This window comes from Podarcis pityusensis (genome assembly GCF_964106645.2).
Source record: "Podarcis pityusensis genome assembly, chromosome: 9".
In the NCBI taxonomy this organism is placed as follows: Eukaryota; Metazoa; Chordata; class Lepidosauria; order Squamata; family Lacertidae; genus Podarcis; species Podarcis pityusensis.
This window is the reverse complement of record NC_138034.1, coordinates 34,923,460-34,947,315: the sequence shown is the minus strand read 5'-3', so window position 1 is coordinate 34,947,315 and position 23,856 is coordinate 34,923,460. Positions and strand designations below refer to the sequence as shown.

Sequence of the window (23,856 nt, the reverse complement as noted above, 5' to 3'; positions counted from 1 at the left end):
AAAGTTTTCTCAACAGCTTACAATAAAAAAGTAAATAGAAAATAAAATATGAAATAAAACTAAATAAATACAACACAAACAGAGTACACAACACTTTTATATATTAAAAAGGGGAAAGATTTAAAACTTGAGAGGCCCTGACTATACAAGCTGCTTACCTGGGTATGTCTTCACCTGGTGCCACAAAGAATCATAAAGATGGCACCCTGTGAGCCTCCCTAGGAAGTCTGTTCCATAATTGGGTGCCACTACTGAAAAACTTTCTTTCCCTGGTGGCTACCTGCAGCAGGGTCTCTGAAGAGAGTCTTATGGTTCAAAGAGGTAAAGGAGAAGCTGGCCTCTTAAATAACCTTGTCTCCATCAGTTTAGGGTTTAAAATGGTAAAACCAACATTTGAAAGTAGAACTGGACACAGTGGCGGAGGAACAGGAGTGGGGAGGGAGCAGACCGTCCCCAGCACCACTATTCCGGTAGGGTGCCATCGCGGTGGCGCCCCCTGAACACGCCTGGCGTCACGCCCCTGTGGGTGGCACGCCATGCCCCCCATGGGGTGCCAGCCACACCCCCATCTCTCCGCCCCGGTAACAGATTATGCTGCTTCGCCACTGACTAGACATTGATAAAATACAAGGAAAACTCCAACAACAAATTGCAATACGGATCTCACAGGAGTTTAAAACACAAGCAGCAAAAATGGGAGCTTAGAAGAATCAATTTAGCCAAAGGGATTAAATTAACATGATCTTAAAAGGCCAGGAAGGACAATGCAAAGGGTTAGCCTGAAGCCAAAAGAACAACAATGTGGAGCCTGTCAAGCTCCCTTGGGGACAACATACCATAGCTGAGTGTGGTAGTAGCAAAAAGTTCCACCTGGATTGAGAGGGCGCTCAGGGAAGTGTATAACTTATATCAGATTAATGTATAGTTATACTTGATGAAGCGGAGCAGCTTAATGTGTGAACCGATTCCATCGAAAAGCAATTTGTTTGAGGAGATGGAAGAGAAAATGTTGGTAGTGTTAACCAAGATAACCTATTTACAGATGCAAGTTACCACTGTGTACTGCAGTCATCAAGTGATGAAACAGTCCCAAGTCACAAATTCTTCTTATCAAGTTGCTGGTGAAGGCTATAGCTTCTCTGCAATTATAATTCAGTTCCCAAGTAGAACAACATACATCAAAGCCACCTATGAAGTTTAATTGGAATATATTTTTTGCCATGTGATTAAGAGGAAATGGTACACTATTCTGGATGTGCATAACTCCAGCAAGATATCGTACATGCAGTTTTAAAATCAATTAACTGTTGCTTAAACCAGAAGAGATACACAGCTTCAATAGGAGCATGCAGTACATCTCAGATATTTTAGTTCATTTCATTCTCATTTCTCCCCCATGAACATGAATTCAATGCTCATTGCTATTTAGATAATTATTCCAATCCTTCTCATCATAACGATTTAAGAATACACCTCCCAACTATTAAGGCCTAAATTGTTTCATTTTCAAAGTACCTTTACGCATAAGAACCAAGGAAATTGACTATGTGGAGGTTTTCAGAAAATATTACACAAGCATGATAAAGCTGAGCAGAAATGGAACAGGACTAGTGGATATTACTACATAGACTGGTCAGACACCACATAGTCATACCCCAGTTGCTGGTCAGACACATTGCAAAGTATTCAGCACTGCGAGTGTGCAGTCACAGGCTGATATTTGATGGCTGTTAAAGGACTACCTTGGCTCTCATAAGGAACTGTTCTAGTGTACAGCTGGAGGGACGGTGCTCCGAGATTTTAAATGATATAACTTGTTTACTAATTTTAACTCAACAGTATTCAAATTCTTAAACACACACACACACACACACACACACACACACACACACACACTAGCTCTGGTTATCATTAAATACTGTATTGTACACACGACACCTTCAATATTTTATACCCTTGCAGAAAAACAATATTACAGTATTCTTAACTACAACACAAGTGGAACTTTCAGGCTTTTTCTTAGCAGCATGCTTTGGCACTTCTCTAAATGTCACCCCTCTCTCTAACCCTTTGATCCTCAATGCCAAGTTTTCCTGATGTAACTTGCTAATATATCTGGAAAGCCTGACAAATAGAACCAGCAGGTTAATAGGATTAACTACAAATAAGGCTGATAGTGAGGCAGGGATGAGAAGGTGGAATAGACTGACTGAGTACATACTGATTTTTAATATCTGCTTATGATTCCGACTGAAGAAACTCTTCTTTGCTCCATCTCAAAAAGAATGTGGTTTGCTGCAATGCAGAAAAATTAAAGCATGCTAGAAATGTGAAGGGTGATTTAACAAATAAAGGAAAGGATGGCTAATGAAACATACATTATGGTGCTATGCCCTATATAATGGAGTCCTATCTAATTTCACTTTCTCCAGATAAAGAATGTATAGTTGCTGCATAACCTAAGAACGTTTGACAGTGCTAACACAATGAGGAAGAAAATGGGTGACCTTTTCCTGAATGATTTATTACAAGATTGTGTATGGCCAAACACCAAAGAAATTCAAACTAATGGATCATCAGAGCTCATTATCTCTTCTGAGTAAGGACTACTAGATCCAAACGTCTTCTTTATGCCATATAAATGTTTTAAAATATTGCCACAGGGCCAAAGTTTGATGGAAGAGGAGAATTTATCCTGCATCTGTTATGATTTTTCAGGAAGTTAATTCAATTGATCAAACTGAACATAAAATGTTGAACTTCCAGGGTTTTTTTTACATCTATGTAACTGTGAGTATCATCACCCGCTCCCCTTAAAATTAAGCCTTTCTTTAACGTAAGGTAAGGCTATCTCTTCTTAGATAGCCTGTGTTCATGTATGTTGAGGGTTTATTTTTATAGTGAACTCTTTCCAACTAAAGATCAAGAAAAACTTTCTGACAGTAAGAACTGTTTGACAGTACAGTGGTACCTCGGGATGCAAACGGGATCCGTTCCGGAGCCCCATTCGCATCCTGAATGGAACGTAAGACACAATGGTGCGTCTGCGCAGGTTGCGTTTTGCCGCTTCCGCGCATGCGCATGACATCATTTTGAGCACCTGTGCATGTGCGAGCGGCGAAACCCGGAAGTAACGTGCTCCGTTACTTCCAGGTTACTGCGGAGCACAACCCGAAAGCGCTCAACCTGAAGCACATTCAACCCGAGGTATGACTGTAGAACAATTTCCCTTGGGAGGTTGTGGAGTCTCCTTCCTTGGAGGTTTTTAAGCAGAGGCTGGATGGCCATCTGTCATGGATGCTTTAGCTGAGTTTCCTGCATTGCAGGGGGTTGGACTAGATGACCCTTGGGGTCCCTTGGAACGCTACAATTCTATAATTCCACACAAACAGGAAATGAGGTGTCAGCAAAGTGTCAGTAAAAAACCCTGCCAGCCACTCACACTCACATTTTAGTCCAGCAATTAAACAGGGAGATGCCTGCACTTTGATAGATCAGAAACTGGCAACAAGTCCTATAATTTCCCTCAGAAAAGTGGCCTTTAGCATTTGCGCTCGGTCATTAGTGAGCAAACATTCTTGCCAAGGGCTGACATCTGAGCAACCTGTAAGATATGTATTGATTCTTATTTCCTCAGAGAAAAATATCCCCTGCACAAAGGTGAATCTAAATTGTCCCCTTCATGGACACAATCTTAAAACAGAACAGTCAGTGATTAAAGCGGCAGAGACCTATCACAGTCAAAGGAAGTTAAGTCAGATTCATTAGGAAAGTATCTCTGAGGCTGTCTAATCTTCAGGCTGTAGTTTGAATAGAAGGCTTCGGGTTTTCAGGGCCGTTAATCTGGTACCTTTCATAAGCATTTAATTTTTAAAGATTAGGGGAAAAAACCTGCAGTCACTCATAATTGTGCCATAAAATTATGCTTGCAGCTTATGTACTATAAACCTGTTTTATGAGTAGGTCTCTAGTAGAACAACAAGTGATACATCAGAGTGCCTTTAGTTTCCCCCAGTGATTTATATGTAAAAAGTGCCATGTTTAATGCAAACTTCCCTTTCATGCAGATTGATATACGGAGGCCTCCCACTGTTCATTAATCCCTGATTAATATTTATGAGATGTCTAACCCTCATGTCTCCCCTGTGCAATAATATCACGCACAGTGCCTGGCTTAGAATCACCAACACGATTTTGTCCAAGTGCATACGGCTCCTTCTTTCATCCATCCAAAGCAGTGAAAAGTGGGAATTAGTTGTTCTACAGAACAACAGTAATAACAAGAGCTAGAGCAGGTGAAACATGACAGGCTGTGGGGAGTTACTTGGTCCAGTCTCCATTTTGCCTGCTAAACGTCTTAACTAAATTCTTATCAAAATGCTAATCTGAGTGCTGAGTAAAGGACAATCAAATGAGGCTCCTGTATTGAATGATATATAAAAGTTGTAAGTCTCAGGTCCAGAAGCCAAACATGGCCCTAAAAGCCTCTCTAACTGGCTCTTGGGATACATCCATGGTCACACCTCTCAAGTCCTGTTCTGCACCCTTCTTGAGAGCTTTTGACTGGATGAAAAGTATCCTTGAATTATGATAATGCCTGCTTCCTGCATGGATGCAGGACAGAGATGTGAGTGAGTGTGCAGAAAAAAATCACACCCATTGCTATTCCATGTCCCTAGAAAGTTGCTTATCGCAGAATGTGGCTCTAGGGCTGAAAACCATTCCTCACCCCTCATAAATAACATGGGGTGTCCAATAGGCACCTGATGTTGACCAGTCAGGCTGCCAGAACTTGAGCACAGCATTGCTTTCAAATCTGTAAACAGGGAATAGGGAATTCGGTGCCAGCAGTTCAAATGGGAGTCTAATGGTGACTCAGGAATGCAACAGAACTGCTAGGCTAAGATGAAAGGCAAGTCTAGAACTGATTTTGTGAGTATATTAGCAACAAACAAGATGAACCACCAAGTAATATCTCCTAAAGGCTTTTGATTTTTGTTTTACTGAAATTTATCTGGGGTGGGGATAGGGTACCTGTTTGGGAAGAGAAAGTGCTGTCAGACATTTGTTCTACTCAAAATTGCCCCACAAGCTATTTTCCCACCTGTATGGGGTAAATGGTAGTATCTTTTCACCTACGAATGTGAAAGCAGTGGGGAGGGGGAGGCATTTTGTCAGAAAAAGATCCCTGATTGGAACGGGTTAAGCATCCCCTTTCCAACATCCTACAACTGCTAACAGATTTTCAGTTCCCGATGTCTGCATTTCAGTCAAGCTGTCATAGGAACAACATCTTTTAGTGCCTCATCTAGTTTGTCTCTTGGTCTGCTGGGCAAAGATTCAAATGAATAGCAATAATGTAGTTTTGATTTTGATTTCTAAAATGCCTAATATACTGAAAGAAATCTAGAATTGGTTTCATTTGGACCAAATTGCTAAATATGTGCCCTTTATTGCAAGGGTGCTCTCTGTCTCTCTCTCTCTCTCTCTCTCTCTCTCTCTCTCTCACACACACACACACACACACTTACTTCATCATTTGGTGTATCTTCAAAACACTGTTTTGGTACATTGTGTATCCACCTTGACTTTCTCTAGGTAATTTTGCTGAAATGTTACTTTAAGGAATAGTCATCAAAGTTACTTATGGAATATTCATGAATAAAGTTTTGGAATGTCATGGTGAAATATTTGTATTTCTTATTGATATAGTGCTATAAATGTGCATGGTGCTTTGGCACAGTATGATAATGTCTGCCAAATACAGTTTATCAAAGAAGGCAGTCTGTGATCATCACAGCCTATTAATAAGTTAACTGGCAGTGGAGATTACTTTTAGGTGCCTATTTATCTAATTAAGTTTAGATCTCTACATAGACAAAGACAATCACATGCAGAATTTGCATTTCTAACTTCAAGTAACTACTTATAATTATATTTTAAATATGAAATCCACATTTTGCTCATGCCACATCTTAGATTGCTCTTCTTTTCTCAAGACACGACCATGTTGATATCTGGCTAGTAATTCCAAAGCTTCTCTACTGAGGTATATTTGTTGTGAACGCTTTTCAACATTTCACTGGCTTAATTGTGATGAGTTTCCACTTTCTTGGTGGAATGTTATGAGTTTTGCCATCCCCTATCAGTTACTGCTGTCAACATGGGTCAGGGATGGGTAAATTCAAGCACCACGGAAACAAGTTGTGTCACATACTTTGTTTGTATACAATAATGGCTGGGCGATGGAAAAGGTAATGTGCCAGGTTCTGTACACAGAGTTCTAACAAACCTGGATATTTAGTTGTAGCACAACTCTCTGAGGGAAAATCACTATTACTTGTTTAGTTTTACAATGCCAGTAATCTAGCAGCTTAACACTATGAAGCAAATTGTGGGTCATGCCTCTTTGTCTAAACTATTTATCCATGCTTAGCCAAATATGTTGCAGAACCATCCAGTAAATATTCCCCTAATATGCAGAAGTTCTGGAATTATATTGCTCTGGGACCAATGCCCTACAGAGCAATGGACGAGACAAACAATGCTCTGTGTAGTAGACTTCAAACACTTGTTTTTTAATAGAATGCTTTCCAATAAAACTATCCTTCAAAAGAAAGCAAATCTGGTATAACTGTGTCCTATCCACCCAATGTGACAAAAGCATTTTTCTCTTCATCAAGCTCAGTGTTTCCGAATACTTAAGCTGTGCTTCACTTATTGCTAGTTGTCTCCCATGAAGAAAAGAGTGAGTGATATTTACACATAATGTACTAAAGAAATAGTTTTCAATCTGAATGTAATGCTGAAGCAGAAGTGAAATACATCTGTGTTTAAACAGTAGTCACATTCAGAATTAGAAGAAAGAATGTAGGTAAAGGTAGAGGGAAGCTCAAATGAGGATGTTGATCATAGCACTATAGATTAAACTAGAGTAGATTCAGAGCAGGTGAAATTATTGGACTCCTCTTGAAAAATTGATGAACCCTTTTGGACAACAAATTGCAGTGGACTAGACTGGGGTAGCTAACTCCAGTCAAGCTTAGTCAGCAAGGGCAATGGCCAAGGATTATGAGAGTTGTAGTCCAACAACATCTGAATAGCACTGTATTGACTTCTCCTGGACTACACTGTGTCAAACACGAAAAGAAGACATTGAAAACCAGTAGTAGAATATACTGTGCTGAAGATTAGAAAGGGTTTGGGAAGTCTAGCTGCTGTGGGCGAGCTAGAACTGGGAATTTTGGTCAGACACATGCAAAAGATAACTGGATATTTCTTTTAGTTGAGAGAACTAATTTAAAACAACATATAGTTTTGCTTTTGACAATTTGTTGAAGACACAGAGAGGTGAGACACTGTGAAAACTAAGAAATCAAGGGAGACAATTCACATCTCTCTTCTCAGTGTGAATTCAGCAAGACAGCAGAGATCTGCTCAAAACTCAAAGAGCTGAGAAATTTCTCATCATTTCATATATATATATATATATATATATATATATATGAAAAGATCTGCAGGAACTGAATATGCAGTCATCGGTCTACACATCCTATCCCATGTTTTCCTTGCAGCAGCAGGGAACTGCTTGCGCAGGTGGGGTTAAAGTAACATCTTCCACTGAGCACAAGGGACAGGAATATGCAAAAGCTGGAAGTTTCTTGCTTCCTGAAATATACTTTCCCCAACGCAATCACATTATGAAAAAGCTAAATTGGTTGCAAGTGCAGCCTGTTGGTGACTTCAAATAAATTCATAAAACCTTCCACACTTAATAAAAAATTGTTCTGTTAGTGTGGCAGCACATATGCTTTGGAGCTCCCTGTCGATTGACATCAGGCAGAAATCTTCACTGTATTCTTTGATACCTGCTCTCTTTTTAGTTTACTGCTGATTTTAATCGATTTAAAAATGCTTTAAATTACTTGTTTTTATGGGTATTTCTAATATTTATGGCAAACTGCTTGGAGGTTTTGTTACAATCAAGTGGTTTCTAAATTTTGTCAAATAAATAAAATCAATTTTAATAAAACTTCTTAAAGCTGTAATTATTGGTTTTCAGAAAGGCAAACAACAACCTTCTGAGCTTTAATTGTCTTTGCTTTCTTTTTATCCCACCACATTCAGACACTCTTCAATTTACATTGGCTTAGCCAAACCCAATGTTAATTCTACAGTGGCTCATACTTCCATTTAACATTTTTTAATGCCCCAGGGAAGTTGGTGTAAAGCCATTTCCTATTTCTCTGGGTTGATTCCTTTTTGATATCAGTCTTGACCCACTAATTATAACCTTCTCTTAGCAACTCTTACAAACTAGTGTTTCTTCAATGTCTAGCCTACCGGAGCCATTTACATGAGTGAGTAACAACAATGGCATTTGGTTTTAAGAACAACTGTGGTCATTACTGCAGAGGTATCAGGAACACAATGATGTCTATAAAAGTTATTGGTATGATCATACTTCAAGGAGAGTACAAATAATTCAATTTCTGTTACAGACATACAGACAACTATATGGGAGGGTTTTATATCAGACACAAGGCTGAACAGAGTACGAAAGTTATGGGAGGCTTTCCCAACCTACAACAGTAGGTGACCAAGGCTTTTTTACAAACTACAAATGACCATCTAGTGAAGCTTTGACAAGAGATCATCAGTAACTTGTGGTTTTACGAAAAATCAATTGTCAGAACCTGGTACGGGGATTATATTGACATTTTAAAGGCATGTACTTAGCACTAGGCATTCAGTTTAAAAAATAGATAAGACCTCTGTTTCTTGCTCACATTTCTAGTGCTCATGATAAAAGAAGGCCCATGGCCATAGTACCAAGGCTCAAATTGCTAGCATCTTTCTCTTTCCAAGGGTAGAAGTAAGTCTCACATGATCACAAACATGTGTATATCCTAACCTGTGCTTCCAATGATGTGGATGAAACCAATCAAACTAAGTCAAGTTAAATTTTGCACAGCAGTTTTAGCTTAAAATGGTTTTAAGATTAAGAAGATTAAAATTCCCATTTGGTCACATGCATTTTTCCCCCTTGTTTGATAAAGATTATGAACAGCTTTGGGTCTGATTACTTTTCAGCTAATGTATATGCAAATGAGCAGTGGTTCTATCAGTTAAAACCAAAGTGTGGAGAGAGCATGTTTCTTGTAGTAGCTGAAAATAGATTTGCTTAATAAAAACCCTACAAATAATACAAGTATTGTATTGTTCTTGGTTTTTAAGGAAATAATTTTGTTATGGATTGCACTATGATTATTATAAATCTTGTTTAAAATCCATGTTAAGTAATATAATTGTAACTAGGGTTTCTAGCAGCATATATATTGATGGTATGATTATGAACTATATTAAATTTCAGCTTCGCTACTGGAGTTTCATTTTGTGATGTATCTGACATATCTATGATTAATTAGAAGAGTTTTAAATGCAAGATGCCTGCTGATTTCTGGATGGCATGGGTAATGTGTTGCCTGGTGGGTATTATATGCTATAGTTGAATGCATTTTGAATCTTAGCATGCTGTATGGTTATTCAGACATAAAGCTGCATGCAACTTTCTCAGACACAGAGAACTGAGTCAGGTGATGAATTCATTGATTTGGAATAATGGGATATAGTTCACTGGTGGTGCATAAAAATTCCCATTACAGTATAAGCTAATTGCTTCACTGAGATATTTTCAGAGAGAAGGAGGATAGCATCTCAGCTAAGTTACTGCTATCATGGAGACTCAGCCACCACTTGTACTCGCAACTTTGGGAATTGCCAGTCTGTTCTGATTCTGCTTGACCAAAGAATGATCAATGAACCTTTTAAAGCACAAGTAATGACACCAACCGTGAATTAGACTGGCCATGTTCTGGACATATCGAAGAATAGACTTGGCCTAAATCTCCAAAGCCTTACCCCATCAATTAAGATTAGAACTGGGACTTTGAAGGACATAGCTAAGATATTGTAAGGCGGTGATCATCACTAGTTGAAAAGCAAACCTTTCTACCAAATGCTGGACACCCTTCCCTGGTTTGCCTCCCTTGCCACTGAGAAGATGTTGTAAGAGATGCAGGACTGCTACTGTTCTGGGTAGCTTTGTTTCTTCGACATTGACTGCAATGTAACACATGAGGTGATGTTCTTTTGTCATGCATTTGCCTGCCCTCACCAGTCCATGAGGCAAAGCAAGAATGGCAGACACATAGTATTATCATTTGATACATATATTGCATTGCCATAAATGTCACAAGGAAGGAATAACAAAGAAAAGTGGGACAGTGGCAATTTTGTGTTTCTTTTTAGTTATAAAGTGAACAACTGCATCTGTCCCTTAAATGTTTTTGCAGTCTAACCCATGGGAAGAAGTATCTCCAGAGAGTAGTAGGCTGTCTCTCTGCATCAGCAAATACCCCACCAGCTTCCGGAGTGTGATAAATATAGAAGATAGTGTAAAATTTAAAGTATGGCTTCTGATTCGCTTTTGCATGCTGAGAAAATTGTTAGCCTCATGTTAGCGTATATATTCAAGTATAAGCCGACCCGAATATATATTCAAGTATAAGCCGAGGCACCTAATTTTAGCACAAAAAACTGGGAAAACTTATTAACTCGAGTATAAGCCAGTTCACCACACCACAAACCTGGTGGTGGCGGCAGCAGTGGAGGAAGAACAAGCAGCCCAAAAGGGCTCCTTTCGGGCTGCTCGTTCCTCCTCCGCCGTCACTGACAGTGGCAAAGGTGGAGGAAGAGGAAGGAGAAGACCGACCTCATCCCTCCGCCACCCGCCTCACTCGAGTCTAAGCCATGGGGGGCTTTTTCAGCATAAATAATGTGCTGAAAAAGTCAGTTTATACTCGCGTATATACGGTACAGTGGTACCTTGGGTAAAGTACTTAACTCATTCCGGAGGTCCATTCTTAACCTGAAACTGTTCTTAACCTGAAGCACCACTTTAGCTAACGTGGCCTCCTGCTGCCGCCGCACCACCAGAGCACGATTTCTGTTCTTATCCTGAAGCAAAATTCTTAACCTGAAGCACTATTTCTAGGTTAGCGGAGTCTGTAACCTGAAGCGTATGTAACCTGAAGCGTATGTAACCCGAGGTACCACTGTATTTCTTTTCCTTCATTGCTCAAGGGAGTACCACAAATGCCATGAGGCTTAGCCGAACTGTGGCATATTTGTGGCTGCATTTTTGGGAACCATTTTCTGTGAATGCATTGATTTGCAAACATATAAAAGCTGGGTTGAGACCAAACCACCTATCTAGTCTAGCATTCTCTTTCCTACAGCAGCCAGCCAGAGGACATGGGAAGGGTACGGAGACAGTGCTATTGTCAAGTACCCAGCTTTTGAAATAATAATAAAAATGTCGAAAACACAGCTTTCCTGATATAAGCAATCTTAGTCATCCAAAGTATGACTCACTTGTGTCTGACATACAAGGATTTGGAATACGTATTGTGGCAACAGACTGCTGTCTAAGAAAACCATCTGCAGAAAATATTGTAATCTGGCAGCGATAGGGTAGTTGCAAAAAAAACTATGGAGGAGGCAGCATATAATAGCGTTAACAGCATCCTAAGCATTCTATCTAACCTCATTAACTTATATCTCCGGTATAAGAACCAGAAAAGGAGAAGTGTAGGAATACTGAATGAGAACCAGAAACAACAAAATAGCCCAACCATTAATTTGCGTTTCTTGGTCATAGCTTCCAAGACTCTGGGTTACAGGAAACAGGGTGCACTATAGCACCCCAAGAAGTCCATCCTGTTTCTTCTGGGCCTTTCTGTTCTGTTCTGTTCCTGAGTCTAGAACTCAGGAACAAAGAAAGTCGAGTGGTGCAGGAACACAAAGGCCTACCCTGTATCAGTGGAAGCATATTTGGTCTACAGTGGTACCTCGGATTAAGTACTTAATTCATTCCAGAGATCCGTACTTAACCTGAAACTGTTCTTAACCTGAAGCACCACTTTAGCTAATGGGGCCTCCTGCTGCTGCTGCGCCGCTGGAGCACGATTTGTGTTCTCATCCTGAAACAAAGTTCTTAACCTGAAGCACTATTTCTGGGTTAGCGGAGTCTGTAACCTGAAGCGTATGTAACCTGAAGCGTATGTAACCCGAGGTACCACTGTATACAGGTGAAACTCGAAAAATTAGAATATCATGGAAAAGTTCATTTATTTCAGTAATTCAACTTAAAAAGTGAAACTAATATATGAGATAGACTCGTGACATGCAAAGCGAGATATGTGAAGCCTTTATTTGTTATAGTTGTGATGATCATAGCATACAGCTGATGAAAACCCCAAATTAACAATCTCAGAAAATTAGAATATTAAATGAAATCAGCAAAACGAGGACTGCAAATAGAGCAATATTGGACCTCTGAGAAGTAGAAGCATGCATATGTACTCAGTACTTGGTTTGGGCCCTTTTGCATCAATTACTGCCTCAATGAGGCGTGGCATGGATGCTATCAGCCTGTGGCACTGCTGAGGTGTTATGGAAGACCAGGAAGCTTCAATAGTAGCCTTCAGCTCTTCTGCATTGCTCGGTCTCATGTCTCTCATCTTTGTTTTGGCAATGGGGAAGGAAGCATGAAGCGCTCCAAAATCTCCTGGTAGACAGCTGCGTTGACCCTGGACTTAATGAAGCACAGTGGACCAACCCCAGCTGCTGACATGGCTCCTCAAATCTCCTTTCTGATGAGAGCAGCTTTTGCATCTCATTTGGAAACCAAGTCTGGAGGAAGAATGGGGAGGCACACAATGCCAGATGCTTGAAGTCCAGTTTGAAGTTTCCACAGTCTGTGTTGATTTGGGGAGCCATGTCAGCAGCTGGTGTTGGTCCACTGTGCTTCATTAAGTCCAGGGTCAATGCAGCCGTATACCGGGAGATTTTGGAGCACTTCATGCTTCCTTCTGCAGACGAACTTTATGGGGATGCTGATTTCATTTTCCAGCAGGACTTTGGCACCTGCCCACACTGCCAAAAGTACCAAAACCTGGTTCAATGCCCATGGGATTTCTGCGCTTGATTGGCCAGCAAATTCGCCTGACCTGAACCGAATAGAGAATCTATGGGGCACTGCCAAGAGAAAGATGAGAGACATGAGACCAAGCAATGCAGAAGAGCTGAAGGCTGCTATTGAAGCTTCCTGGTCTTCCATAACACCTCAGCAGTGCCACAGGCTGATAGCATCCATGCCACGCCGCATTGAGGCAGTAATTGATGCAAAAGGGCCCAAACCAAGTACTGAGTACATATGCATGCTTCTACTTCTCAGAGGTCCAATATTGCTCTATTTGCAGTCCTTGTTTTGCTGATTTCATTTAATATTCTAATTTTCTGAGATTGTTAATTTGGGGTTTTCATCAGCTGTATGCTATGATCATCACAATTATAACAAATAAAGGCTTCGCATATCTCACTTTGCATGTCACTAGTCTATCTCATATATTAGTTTCACCTTTTAAGTTGAATTACTAAAATAAACAAACTTTTCCACCATATTCTAATTTTTTGAGTTTCACCTGTAGATAGAAAGCCCCTGGCTCAATCTCCAGCATCTCTTTGCAGGGCTGGGAAGGCCCCCTGTCTGGAACCCTGAAGAAGCACTGCCCATCAGTGAGGAACATACGAGGCAGATGGGCCAATGATCCAATTCAATATATTGCACCTGTCTATATATTCCAACGCTCCTTTATTTGTCACATTTAAAGACTTCAAAAATGTTTGAAGGAATTAAAATCAGAATAGCTTCTGATTAAATATTGCTCCTATGTCTATTAGCACTTCAGACAAAGAGAGCTATTTCAAAGACAGAATAATTAATTCTATTTAAATTTCGGGCTAACACACCAGTAGGTTGATTGTTCATTCTTGCACATGTGAAGGCAGGTACCGTGTGATGTTCATAACACCTGCTAGAAAGATTAAAGCAGCCAAAGACTGGGAATGAATATTTTACAATTATTTCATTTAACATTGCTTTGAAACATTGTATAATATTATAATTAGAGCCTTTAATTTATTCCAATTATCTTACTTTTCTTAATTTTATGAACTGTGGAGCTAAAATAATCAGCCCTTCTGCTCCACAGACTTCTAAATATCTCTCTTTTGATATTCTCTCTCTCATTCCTCACAGAAATTTAATGCCTGTCTAGAGACACCTGTGTGGACAATTAAGGGCCCTATTGTTGCTACTTTTGACAAAGCTTTGCCGAATTAAATGTATTATTGCCACCAAGATAAAATGCAGGTTGAAGTTAAGCGATGCTTCAATATTGAGAGAAAGTTTGGGAAACTCTATGCCGATTTTTCATTTTATTTGTTGTCTTTAATTTCATCTACTACCTCACTCACTAGTGTTGGATTTAAAAGGAGTGTGCACCAGCAGAGGACTGATAGCTGTATCTGTCACTTCAGGGAGCAGCCCAATCTGTCCGGAGTCACTCTGTTGTCTGGTCAACTCAATATGTATTTGCATGAGTGGCTTGGATGGAAGCAAGTCCTCAATTCAAGAGGCAGTCTGATATGGGGAAAACTTGACCAGGTCACAAACTCTAAATTCCATTACTACTACTACTACTCAGACTTCACCAATGCATCCCAGGGTGGGCTATAATGATTCAAAATTCAAAATTAGAAACAGTTAAAATAGATTACCACCATCACAGGAGTAAGATGGGGCCTGAAAACACATGTCTGAGTTGTCAAGGCCAGGCTAAGGAGCATAAATCCTGTTAAAACAGATTCCTTCTCCATCCGTAGGTTGCAATCTCATGTTTGCTTCCTAATGTCCCTTCTGTGCTGGCACTGCTGTTGAGCATTTTCACCAAAGACAGCTACCTTGAAATTCTATGTGTCTACTCAGAAGTAGGTCCCATCAAGTTCAATGAGATTACAGTTTTTAAACCCTTTTCTGACACAATACTTAGATTTGTTTTCTTTTGTTATTTAAACCAGCCCTCCAGGTTTTTAAACCAAGGCACAATTAATTAGTGAATGTTGAACTCCTTAGTGGACAAATTAAAATATCTTTCTCTAGAGGTGGAGGGGGAAGGGAGAAACAGGTCTGTACAGGCTTATAATTTAATTTCTGGTTTATTTTAATATGCTGTCAAAGGCTAATTAAAAAATTGCTCTAAAACCAAAATTCTTTATAATGTTCAAGTAAGTTCATTGGGAGTGAATATTTTTGTGTAAAGCTGATGTTGAGGTCAAAAGCTGACATGACTGACAGGAATGTATTTGAACTAACTTTCAGAAGAATCATTGGAAGGAATAAACATAAGGACTAAAACTCTCTAGGTGAGGCAAAGAAGGAGGTATGATCATTGAGGCTTTTTCAGTTGCATTGCATAGCCCAAGAGTGAGGGACTGAAGTACCTTCACTGCTGTGTGTTCTTAACAGCAGTAACACCAGAGCACATAGAAGTATCCTTTAGGGATCAGGTTCAACCAGGTCTGTAGAGAACTAGGGACTTGACAACAAGTCCTAAATTGCTAACTCTCTGCCATGCTCTGTTTTCTTTGGAACTAGGGATTCCTAGTTTGGAGAGAGGGTGCTTACTGCTTTTCTGGCTAACCCTGTTTCTGGCTTTAAGGAAAGTTTTGTTTCCTAAGAAAACTTGTGTTTGGAAGCTTGCCCCTTTTTGTTTTTCAGGGTTAATGTTCCCTTTGATCATTTCCTGTTCCTTCTGCTGCCAACTAGTGCAACATAAATGTATTTGGCATATGTTTATATATATATATATATATATATATATATATATATATATATATTATATATTATTGTAAGTTGTATTGATTCCCATCAAACTCCCCCCACCATATTGCAGTTTTCACTGTCACTATGCTCCTTATTTTTAGCTGCACAAAAAAAATTGCTTTCAAGTTACACTGCAGCACCCCAAGTAAAAAATTGCTTAGGAAGACAATTCTGCCATGGACCACAAGATCTAAGGATAGGATGGGAGTGGGCTGTGGCAGAAAGGTGGAGCTCTTAAGATCAGAAGACTGAGAGGGCAGAGTATTTGAATATAGGACTACAGTCGCACCTTGGTTTTCAAATAGCTTAGTTCTCAAACATTTTGGCTCCCGAATGCCGCAAACCTGTTTCGGTGACTGTTCCAGTTTGTGAACTATTTTTGGAAGCTGAACTGATGGGGCTTCCGTGGCTTCTGATTGGCTGCAGGAGCTTCCTGCAGCCAATCAGAAGCTGACCTTTGGTTTCCGAATGTTTTGGAAGTTGAACCGACTTCCAGAACAGATTCTGTTCGACTTCCAAGGTACGACTGTACAGGAAAACCTATCCTAAAACCTAGGGAAAGAATGAATGTGATATTGGAGGACAACAACAACAACATTAAAAAATATCCAATAGATAAGTATGTACAAACCCTTGGCTCCAGAACTCTTACTAGTTTGTGTGTCACTTACCTTATGTGAGTGATGAGGAGGGTTGTAGATGGAATGAAAAAGTCATCCACTCTGTCAAACTGCTTCCCCACTGGCTGAGTATGAATAGTATGATGAGAAATACTCCCACTGGCCTGGGTTATCACCTGGAGGATGTATTGTGGAGGACAATTACTCACATTTTCTTTAAAATCTAATTTGGATCAATCATGTTTGATTAAATTATGTTAAGGGTAAGGCTACCAACAACCTATTCCAACACTTGGCTCAAACAAAGTTACTGTAATGGGTGCAGTCGTTGTCATTGTTTTGAAAGTAGATGTTTCTAAATACCTGCCTTATTTGTTCTTTGGCATGTGGTTCATACCCCCAATTAGAAATAAGAATATAGTGGGTTGTATAGCAATAAACTCTAGGAGTTCAACATATATTCAGCTTTTTAGCTTTACTACAAAGGATATATAAACTTCCTGTGAGAAATCCTAACTCTTCCACTGTTTTTTTCTTCCTTCAGAATTATTCAGATGGTTCTCTCAGGTAGGTACATTCAAATTTGCACTGAAATTTCACTTTCAGTGATAGGGTAAACTCTGCTCAAAATTTGTATTGCAACGTTTTTGACAGGACAAAAACATGTATACCCTGATAACATGAGAGACAGCCTGTAATGCAGCAACAATATTATTATCAGGGGTTTTTAATACATTAATATTATATGAGCAAGCCCTACATTCTGATGCAAACAATAAAAATTTTAATACCAGTGCTTAAAACTAAATCCAATAGTTTCTACTGAAGTAAGCAAATAACACATTACAGTCTTATAAATCTGTATAGAAACAAGGATACGCAGAATGGTTGCACAGATTTAGCTGAATAATTGGTCCTGATATAATGCTAAGGCCAATCCTATTATAACAGTGTGCTGCGGTATACAAAATACAACAAATACACATTTTGTTGGACTGTACCACAAGACCCAATTCCTTTTTAACCCAAAGAGTTGAAGAGGGCAAACAGTCATCTGCTGCCCCCCATTCCCCACTTCTCTACCTATTCCTTTGCCACTAACAACTTTGTATAGCACTTTTACCTCAGTCAGAGATGGTGGCTGATATAATTGCAAAGGTGCTGGGCCAGTTCCTCAACTTCAGTGGTTATGGCACTACACAGACCTAGCAATCACTGCACAGCAACCCAAGGTTTGGGCTGCCAGGTTAGAAATTAATAGAGTTGCATCCAAATTAAAACATGTATTTGACATAAGGAAATCAATCTTCTTGTCCATTTTGCCTTAAAGTTCATATAAATATTTTGAAGTAATTTTCAATAATAGTGCATCTAGTGGAATGCTTAAAGCTCCCTGGAGACTGCAATCAGCTCCCGAGTCATAATCAATAGCAATATATATCAGCCTACATTTGAAAGTATGTCTCCCTGCGAAAACAAGCTGTTTCTTTCAATGCAAGCCCATTATCAGTTTGATAGTTCTGATCCCTTTTGAAACAAATGATTCAAAAATAACCAACTTCAGCAAATAACATTCACAGGCAATCCAAATTATGCTCAGGCTCTAATAAAGAAGGGATGTGAAGCATTGCACGGCTCCTGCATTCAGGGGAATACGCATTTGTCTGTATTTGCTACTTCTTAATGATTCCTGGAGATTTACTGGTTTCATGCAGTCAGGAATCATTATAAACAAAGCAGCTCTGATGAAAAATTACTGTGCATTCTATATATTTTAAAATTTGCAACTATTGGTGCTTATAGTAAGCCATTTTTCCTTGAGCAGTGGCTAGACAGACATCTGTAGGGGATGCTCCAACTATAGGTTTCCTGCATCAAACAGTGGTACACAGGAGAGCCTACAAGGCTCCCTTAAATTCTAATTCTACACTGTACACATGTGGTCATCTCTTTAAAATTCTCCTGCTGGTAAGGTACCTTCAGGCATCACAGTAATAGCTTAATGTCACTTTTCCAGAGGTACATTCCACAACACCAGGGGTGGAGGAAGGGGTATGTGGTGGGTGCTATCCGCCCTGGGTGTCACCACTGAGGGGGTGACAAAATGCCGGGTGGCACTTACTGCGGGGCCTGCAGCGTGCCTGAGCCATGCATCTCTCCTAGGAGAGAAGCGGTGGCATGGTCTGCCCACTGCCTCCCTCCCACCAGCTGTAGGGCGGCTGAGTGGGAGGAGGCAGGCAGACTCCGGAGGTGTGCCCCAACCTCACCTCGCCCCATGGGTGGCTTGCCTGGCCCCTGGGCGCACCGCCCTAGGCCCCCGAGCGGCTTCCTCCATAGCTGCACAGCACCACTTAAGGATTAAAAGTCTGCCACCCTGTCATTTCACTGGATCTTTCCACCTGATCATCAACTATGAACCTCACCAATGCTCATGTGTTAGGATCTATCAGTACAGAATCCTTAAATATTACAGCAGATCTGCCAGATGAACCCATACAAAATGCTATTTCTATTTATTTCATTTTGTTTTCACACCTTCCCCTTCCACTGAAGGAAGCCTGGGATGGTGCACAACAATAAAAAATGCACCTGTTCCAGGTTTGAAATACGTAAATGTAAGAAGGGTTGGATTCTGTTCCCCATCCCCAACCTGTTACACATGGCTCCTGTTGCACAACTAGAAGACACAAAATCTTTGTTGTGATTTATCTGTAGATACTTTAAAGCCATTTTGATGTGCTTATGTGTGAAACATCACCAGAAATAGTACTGGGGGCTCCCTCTTCTGCACGTAACTGCCAAAGTAAGAGAAATGCATTCTGAACAGAAGTTTAAAAAACAAAATAAAATCTGTGTTTGTTTAGATTTAATTCAAAATGTTGACATTATTCACTGTGGGGCAGTGCCAACTGGGGACATAGTTTATAAGTATTCCACTGTAGGTTTTCTACATTTTGAGCACGTACAAATGAAGGAAATTTCTTAGTAAGTCTTATTGCTGACAAGATAGCTTTAAAAATTCATTGATAGCTGCTGTTGAGCAGCTTCCAAGGAATTACTTTTCTCTGTGTATCATAGGATTCTACAGCGAGTTTGGCTATAACTAAAACAATGAAATAAAAATACTCACCTGTAGTGTAGGAGAATTCTTATCAAAACTTCCCCAGCTGAGCACCCATACCTGATCATGCGATTTGTCGTAGTGAAGTTTGACTGGAATGGGATCTGTACTTACTGCCTAAAGAATATGAAGAAACAAGGAAAGAACCAGCTTTTCTTTAATGTTATAGTAACGTAAATATTGCACAAGTTTGGAGTGAAAATTAGACCCCAGTGAAGCCTTCAATTGTTGATGTCATTCTAATTAATCTGAAGCTAGAACACTCCTGCTTAAACAGTGATCTCTGCTCATTATTTGAACAACGTGACATGGATATATGTTCCGTCTCCACCTAATTAAGTTGTATGCCGCAACAAAGCTATTAAAATGCTTGAGACAAAAGTGGCAAGGCAGCAAACTATTTATTTACCCTTCTTCCTAGATTCTATGCTTCTTGGTTTATCTGTGAACATCTTTTTGCTTTTGTTAAAAGTTGCAAATGAAGAGAAAAATGTGGAATATACTGACCATGGATTCATCAAAGTGATCCATTTCCTTTTTAATAGCAAATTGAAGAATTTCAACTATCAAAAAGAATTCTGACCAGAGAAGGAAACTGACACAACTGTGATTGTTCTATGTGTATATTATTTGATCATAGCTTTCATGTAATTTTTAACTTGGTAAAACAAGACAAAATTAATATATTTCACTGAAATAATTTTGTGTGTGTGCTTTGAAAAGTAGAAGAAGCACACAGAGAGAGTTAGGACAAGAAAAATATATTCACTGGGTGCTTAGAATTACAGAAACAAACAGCAGCAACTTGATATAAATGGAGTAAGTGTGTTTAAAGGTAAAGGGACCCCTCACAGTTAAGTCCAGTTGTGGATGACCCTGGGGTTGCGGCGCTCATCTCACTTTACTGGCCGAGGGAGCCAGCATTTGTCCGCAGACAGCTTCCAGGTCATCGGCCAGCATGACTAAGCTGCTTCTGGCGAACCAGAGCAGCACACGGAAATGGCGTTTACCTTCCCATCGGAGCGGTACCTATTTATCTACTTGCACTTTGACATGCTTTCGAACTGCTAGGTTGGCAGGAGCGTGTTTACACTCCCTCAAAAGGGCCAAGTATGCAGTTTGGGAATCATCCTGGGCTTGGCATTTTTGACCGAGTCATAGGTATCATCAGCAACCAAGAGTGCTTTTTACCCATTTCAGCTGGTATGACAACTGTATTTCCAACTATCTGTAGAAGGGGCCATTGATGCATGTCTTGGCGTCATCCAAACTACATTATTGCAATGCACTCTATATGGGGCCGCCTTTAAAGATGGCCCAGAAGCTTCAGCTGGAGCAGAATGTGGCAGCCGTGGCACTTGTAAGAGCCAGGTTTTCTCCACATATTACACAAATTCTACACTAGTTACGCTGGCTGCCTATTCACTTTTGGCCCCGTTTAAAATACAGGTATTGACCTTTAAAGCTCAAGAAAAAGAAAGAAAGAAAAAAGAAACATGCTTTCAGAAAGACCACCTACTGTTATATGTACCTGCCCAAGCTTTAAGACTGGCATCTGAGGCAGGGCCTTCTCTGCGGTAGCCCCGCTGTCTCTGAAATGCTCCTCTCAGGGAAATACATAGGGCACCTTATCTCCTGACATTTAGGAACACCTGAAAGACACACACACCCCTGCCACCTACCCTGCATTCAGGTGACTTTATGCTTCTTAAGAACGGTTGTATCTGTTGCTATCATCTGAATGCTACTAATAGTTTTTACAGCCATTTAAAATACTGAAATTGTAATGATGTAGTATTATACTGATGTGTACCTGCCTTCAGAGGGTATATATCCTTAAAAGCAGATTAGAACAATCAATTAAATAATAATCCTTGCCACTATCTGTATTGTGCAGGGAACTGTCAGAATCTGGTCCCCTGAAAGGAGACTATTTAGAGAACATTTTAGTAGTTTATTTTTGGATGTTGTGCTTGCCCTCCATAATAATAATAATAATAATAATAGTAATAATAATAATTTATTTATACCCCGCCCTTCCCAGTTCAGAAAACTGGGCTCAGGGTGGCTAACAACAAATTTAAAACACTTAATTGTGATACAACAAAAAACAGCATAAAATACAGTATAAAAGCGTGAATAGCAATAAATTCAAAAATCAAAAATCAATTTAGGGGGAAATCCATCCAATAAACATTAGATGATCACCAGGGCTAGCTGGCTAAATTAGTCCTATTTGGGCCAGCGAGGGGGCCAGAGGAGAATTAGCTGTGGGATCCCAGAGCGGGTAATCTTCATAAAAATTTCTCTGTTGCTGTCAATGAACTAACTTCACTATCAGGGCTGCATTTGTATTTTTGTTTTTGTTTGAAAAGGAGCCCCTCTATCTATCTCTTTGTTCTGTTCTGTTTGTTGGTCTTTCTATCACAAAACTGTGAAGCACAGCTTGTTTATCAGTTTGACAAGAAGAGTACCAGCTGGCTAATTAAGTGGATCTAATTTAAAGTAATGATGTAGATCCTCAAGATAATGTGCTAATGGCTGGCTGAGACCACTGGTGATGCTTAACTATACACCTGAGGTGTTGCGAAAAACTCCAGCTTCCTGTAAAGCCAAAGCTGTTTTTCTTCTTGAGCAGACAAACTCCAGGACAATTGTTTACTACTGGGTTACCTTTCTTTTTTTTTTATGCTGCTAGATAACACCTGCAATAGTCTTTCACGCCTGAATCAACTGTTGTGATACTGCAAATTGTGCATGTTTGAAACAACGTCTTATTGTTGGTTCAACCACTGCAAAGAAATTGAAGGGAATCAAACTAGGTGACTTGGGTCAAACCCATTGAAACTGAAAATGCAGGTCTAAATAGTTCCACTTGGAGCACAATTCTTCTATTAATCTGTGGGCTAGGTCTGCTTCTCACTTTATTTCCGAAATGTCCCTTGTATCTGAGATGTTATATTACATGGGATATTAGCTGTGTGGGTGCCATGGTTGTAGAAATGCTTCTATGTAAGATGAAAAATCACTGAAGGTGGTCTTGCTAATTGTACTGGTGTGCTTAAAATTGCCTCTACCCAATGTGTTAAGTAACTTCACACCAAACTACCTCACCCAGCAGGTATAATATGAGATCAGGATGCTGAAAAAGTGATGTGGAAATCTGGCAAACTGGACTTACGATTGGAAAAAAGGAGAAACAGAAATTCACAGTCTCGCTCATCCCTAGTGAAACACTCCAAAATCACAATTTGCTTGACATGACCACCCAGCGCATTTCATGTGTTTCTGCTGGTCCCTTCCCTTAGTTCCTGTTGGGGAGGCTGGATATCATTCAGGTACAGGATTGTATTGCAACAACATGTTTTTCCATGCATGCAATTATAGCTTGACAAGATCACCTCTTGTGGCACCATCTAGAGTTGTTTTCCAAGAAAGGTATGCAATTTTTCTCGAGTAAATAGAGAGCAAAAGATATCCACCTTCTGAATAATGTGCATATTTGACTTCTTGTACCTTCCTATGCTAAGACATCTTAGTGATGTGGAAAGAAAAAATAAATAGTTCCATCAAAGTGGACTGGCTAAGAATCTAAATGCCTCACATATCGGTTATACATATTTAAAGATTTATGTCTAAATGCAAGAGAAAAATAACTCCTGGGGCTTGCAAAATAAAAATAAAAATACAGTAGCATATCATTATGGGATAAGAGAGCAGGATTGTTTCTATGATATTACAAGCATTGCTGAGCCAACTCTTTCCCTACAAACTGCCAAAGTACTTCATATTAGTTATACTTCAGTGCTGAAATCTCTACTGTAAAATGACAGAGATAAATTGATATTTCCTTCATGGCTGGCAAGTTTTTGTGGGAACTTTAGATATTATATTTTGTCACCCTGGCTAAAAATCTTACAAGCCTCTTTCCGTTTTCTCACAGGATTTTTATCAAGGGTAAAAAACCTGTAATGTAGTTTAATATTTCAGTTTATTAACGGGATTTCCTTCTTGCAGAAATGTGTGAGAATCAGTGTAACAGAAATAGTGCCGGGGTCCTCTTTAAATGAGAATAAACTTTGTTATAATGTTAATATTAGAAGGGTTGTGTCTTGGACTTGATGGGCAATATTTCTGGACTCACAACAGGGCACACCAGCCTGCCTACTACAGTCCTATGCACAAGACTCCATTCTGTAGCAGAGAGACTCCCCCAGGAGCAGCTTTTGGGAGGGGGTTGGCAAGAGGTCTAAATGTGTAGTGGGAATTGACTTGCACAACTAGAAACACTTTCCACTAAGGCTGCATGCATTTCCTGTCTCAAA

At 39.8% G+C, this 23,856-nt stretch overlaps 1 protein-coding gene across 4 annotated transcripts in view; it reads right to left on the bottom strand.

The window, feature by feature from the left end:
* Positions 1–23,856, bottom strand: part of FSTL5 (follistatin like 5) — a 323,917-nt gene that overhangs the window by 3,463 nt on the left and 296,598 nt on the right. For all 4 annotated transcript variants that reach the window (XM_081021706.1, XM_081021708.1, XM_081021707.1 and 1 more), the window contains 2 exons: positions 19,541–19,648; positions 16,462–16,586 (listed from right to left, as the gene is read on the bottom strand). In XM_081021706.1, coding sequence (XP_080877832.1) covers positions 16,462–16,586; positions 19,541–19,648 — 233 coding nt within the window. The remainder of the gene's footprint in view (positions 1–16,461; positions 16,587–19,540; positions 19,649–23,856) is intronic.